The sequence below is a fragment of the Micropterus salmoides genome, unplaced genomic scaffold (assembly GCF_014851395.1).
Source record: "Micropterus salmoides isolate LMB-PRFRI ecotype aquatic unplaced genomic scaffold, ASM1485139v1 Ms_hic_scaffold_376, whole genome shotgun sequence".
Classification (NCBI taxonomy): Eukaryota; Metazoa; Chordata; class Actinopteri; order Centrarchiformes; family Centrarchidae; genus Micropterus; species Micropterus salmoides.
In genome coordinates this window covers 1-4,202 of record NW_024043106.1, presented here as the reverse complement: position 1 = coordinate 4,202, position 4,202 = coordinate 1, and the positions used below count along the sequence as shown (strand labels likewise).

Below are 4,202 nucleotides of genomic sequence, written 5' to 3'. Positions count from 1 at the left end.
GTCGATAATTTGTGACAGTGTAACTTGCAGGGTCACATTCAGTATGGTGTTTGTGTCCTCCACAGGCCTCAGCGCACTAGTATAGTTGGTGAATAAATCATTCAGGAGCTTCTGAGCATACTTCCCATGAGCACACCAACAGGCTAAGACAATGAGAGAAACAATTCACAGGCATATCACCACCTGTTGTGTTTCTGTTAATTATGATATAACATTTTTTCAGTCAGACAAAATTAAGGACATTCTGATGTTCAATTCTCTGGACAGCGATATTCAGAGCAAAAGCAGCCGTGCTAAGGTCAGAAGAAAGGGAGAACGTGGGTGGAAATGTGAATGCATGACAGATGGTGGAAGGGGATAAAGGGGATGTCAAGCATCTATAAAGCTCTGGAAGGAAATCATGAAAATCTGCTATTATGTAGCAGCGGCGACCTTCTCTGCTCCGACTATGTATGTGAGGTTTGTCATGAATGAATGATTGAATGCTTAATCCACAGAGTTACAACACGAGTATTAAAATGGACATAAACAGGGAGATTAAACATTATTGTGCTGTGAAAACATGATTGTGAAAATGTTATTCCAAATAAACCATTTCAAGATATCTTTTTTCATTCTTTATAAGGAAATTATTACTTCTACATTTATTTTAACTGGAGCTTATTTCCTGCGTCAACAATGGATTTGGGCTTGCCAGATGTTAACCCTGAAACGCTGTTTCAGTAAAGCCTCTGATACAAAGAAGGTCTATGGGATTATGATGATAGCAAATCCCTTAACAACTGGCTCCAAGTTTTGTCAATTCTGGGTTACAGCTTGCATGGAAGAGGAATGGAAATTTGAGGAGAAATGGATGATCAATAAAATATTAGAATAATGATAAATTACAAATGACAGACAATATTTTATGCAAATGTTCCTTCTTCATCCATCTTTGCTGGTAGGCACATTGTTTGATTTCTCTCTAGATTTAACTTTAAATGGCCTATATCAAGTGAAGGTGTTAGATTGTAAGGAAAAATAACGGTAACTTACTTGGCAAAATACTGGCACACAGAAGCAAGCAAAATAAAGTTTGGACTCTCCATCGTTTCATCTTGCAGAAACAAATTATCTGGATCCAAAGACCATCTGAGTTGCTCTGTAGCCTATCCAACAAGGTTCATTCACTAAAAAACATAAAAGTAAAAGAAAATCTTTCTGACAGCGAATGTAGCTGTGCTGCGTTTGGGAACTGCACAAGGCCATTAAGTGCACTGAGAGAGGCGGGGCAGCGGATTGAAGGACCAAGTTCTAATACAACGCTACCACATGTTAACCCCATACACACATGCCATCCGACTTACACAGCAAGCTACACACACACACACACATACACGCACGCACACAGAGCAAGATATGTATTTGAAATATGTTGGAACAAAATAAAAATCGATCCTTTCTCTGATCTAGTGCAGCACCACGGAGAGCTCCCAGCTTCGTCCTCTAATTAGAATCAATCAATAAACCCTTACTTGTACATGCATATGCTTTTTTTCATTGTGGCAAATTATTATTAAGAGACACATTTTACACATTATTTAGCATGTGGTCGGTTAGTGGTACGCCCAAACATAGCACCCTCAGTTCTCTCCTCCGCTCACTTTCTCTTCCGGGTGCTGATGTTTATCAATGCATTTTCCTCCTACCGTCTACCGCACGACAAGGATGTTGCATCCGCGTGCCTATTATCATCTTCTACGAGAATTCAGCTGAAATATAGTGGATGCAAACATGTCGCAGGATTATAAAATGGCTGGAGGATCCCCAGTTCTTTTTGTAAGACATTGCACCCTGTTGTTGGTATCCGGGATATTCAGGTCCATCCTGCAGCCCAATATAATGAATGTTAGGCTATTGTGATAGCGTAGTTATTGACAAGCCAGGTGTGTGCAGTTTGCAGTTGTTGTTATTACCCCTAGTGGAGGTAGGTTGATTTCGTTTTTCAGACTTTAGATGCTCAGGAAATGCATGAATAGCCTATGTATCAAAATGTCACCGCATAAATGTATTACAGCCTATATGCAAACGTGTTTAGAAATCTAGCTTATTTACAGTCGTATAGCCCATTTGACTGTGAGATGTCTAATAGGCATTGATCGCCTTTGTAAGATTAAAATATTTTTTCATTGTTTCAGACCACAATGCTACAAGGCTCAAATATCTTGGGGCACGAGAGGCCCCTGGTCATCAGGATATCGTTCACCACCTGTGTTCTGGCTACTGTGTGCCTACCACTGCTTGGATTGATAACGTGCGTCTTCATATCCTCTGTTTTTCATTTTGAGGACTCTACTGGTACACACTGCCAGGTAATGATCTTATTTTGCAAACTGAACCAACCATGTTTTTCTTTTGATGCTCCATACATTTTTGAAACTCTACTGAATCATTGCTGTATGTTTCAGGTGCCAAATTACCTGCCATCAATAAGCGCCTCAATAAGCCTAAGTCCTGAGTGCCACATATGGCGGTTCTGCATCGGATTGCATTCAGCACCGAGGCTCCTGGTGGCGTTTACATACTTCAAATTTTACAAGACACGTTTTTCCTCGAGGTTCCCAGAGAGTTCACTCACCTGCTTGAACTTTGCATTTTCTATTTCTGAAAACCTTGGCCTCTTGCTCCTCACATATGTGTCATCCAGTGAAACATATTGTGAGTAATTCACATTTTAGTTACTATTTTACATTTTAGTTGGAGAGTTTGCACTCAAACCATAGGCTTCATTTATACTGGGGACGCTGGGGACATGTCCCCCACATTTTGAATTGGCTGATTTTGTTCCCATCACTTTTTGAAAGCATTTGTTAAAAACATTCAGGAAAATAGCTTGCATTAAGAAATGTTCCAACTAATGAAAATGCTTTGAGATTTATTTACACAATAACAAAACATGCAATGCAATGTAAATAGAAGAAGCAAATGTGCATTGTCCAAAAAAGTTTTAAAAAATGTAAAAAAAAAAAAAAAAAAAAAAACAATCTTCTGATTACTGCATTATATTTTGGAATATTTTTATTCATAAATTCTCTGCCTGCTGAATTTTTGTTTCCCTTTATATATATGGACATTTCCACCGTAATTTGGAGAATAAAATGTTTCCAGAATGCAGGAAAGTGTATAATGCTCTAATTTTCTGGGGAGGACCCCCAGACTCCCCGCTCATATATTTCAGCATTTCTTATTTCTTCAAAATAGTGTTAAAATTTTTCTCTTCTTGTTCCTAGTGCATCAGCCCATCTCGTGACCCAAGTGTATCATTAAGCCTCTAATCTGAGCCCTTATATCCCCAACAGTTTGAAGCACAATTCAGAGTTGGGTCACTAATGCACTGATTCAAAGTTTACTTTTATTTGACAATCATTAATTTTTACTGTCCTCTACTGACCAAATTACTCTCTTTCTTTGTGTATTTATGCCCAATTAGTTGTACATAAGGAAGGTTTTGTCCTCTTCATTGTCAGTTCTATTATCTACATGCTGATAACCTGCCGTTTATGGAAGGCTATTAAGAAGTATTCATTAAGTCCTGAGGTAAGACATGCCAAATCACAACACTGTTATTTTCAGTATTTCAGTCCAATTCCGTATTACTTTTCCCCTTCCCTTACAGGATGCCAAGTCTCACCATTGGAAAGTGCGCTTCTTATTTCTCAACGTGTCCTTTTGTGTTTTGGCCGGATTCTTTTATTGGAAACACAACATGTACTGTGAATCAGGGAGTAAGTATTAAATCAGTTCCATCATTTCGGTTTAATCTGTAAGCGCTGAATGACACAACATTTGAAAACATGGTAGTCCTATGAACACTAAAGTAAAATTGTAGCTACAAAACGCTGACAAACATATGTAGATCATGTGCCCCTGTTTCTTCCTTTCACAGGTTATACATTGTTTGCCCTGTTTGAGTATCTGGTGGTCTTCTCCAATATGGCCTTCCATCTCACAGCAGTGTGGGACTTTAAGAGTCGTGAGGTCATGGTCATTTCATCCTCTGAAGATAAAGACTTCTGACTAGAAACTCAAGGATTAAGTCCTAAACATACAGCCACTCAACCACCTGATGATAACAGCCTTGATCCTTCTCAGGAGGAAGAAGATTGGGATGAAGGCCTTTTCCATATATTTCCATGAGGGTTTAGATGTCAGAGATGTTTGAA

The 4,202-nt window shown here is 38.8% G+C and overlaps 1 protein-coding gene across 1 annotated transcript; it reads left to right on the top strand.

Annotated features, from left to right (window-relative positions):
* Positions 1–1,766: 1,766 nt before the first annotated feature.
* LOC119884894 (post-GPI attachment to proteins factor 2-like) lies at positions 1,767–4,189 on the top strand. Its single transcript, XM_038695174.1, has 6 exons — positions 1,767–1,966; positions 2,178–2,351; positions 2,448–2,697; positions 3,470–3,576; positions 3,656–3,764; positions 3,926–4,189. Exons 1-6 carry the CDS (start codon positions 1,886–1,888, stop codon positions 4,054–4,056), a joined length of 852 nt encoding a protein of 283 aa, XP_038551102.1. The 5' UTR covers positions 1,767–1,885; the 3' UTR covers positions 4,057–4,189.
* The last annotated feature ends 13 nt before the right edge of the window (positions 4,190–4,202 follow it).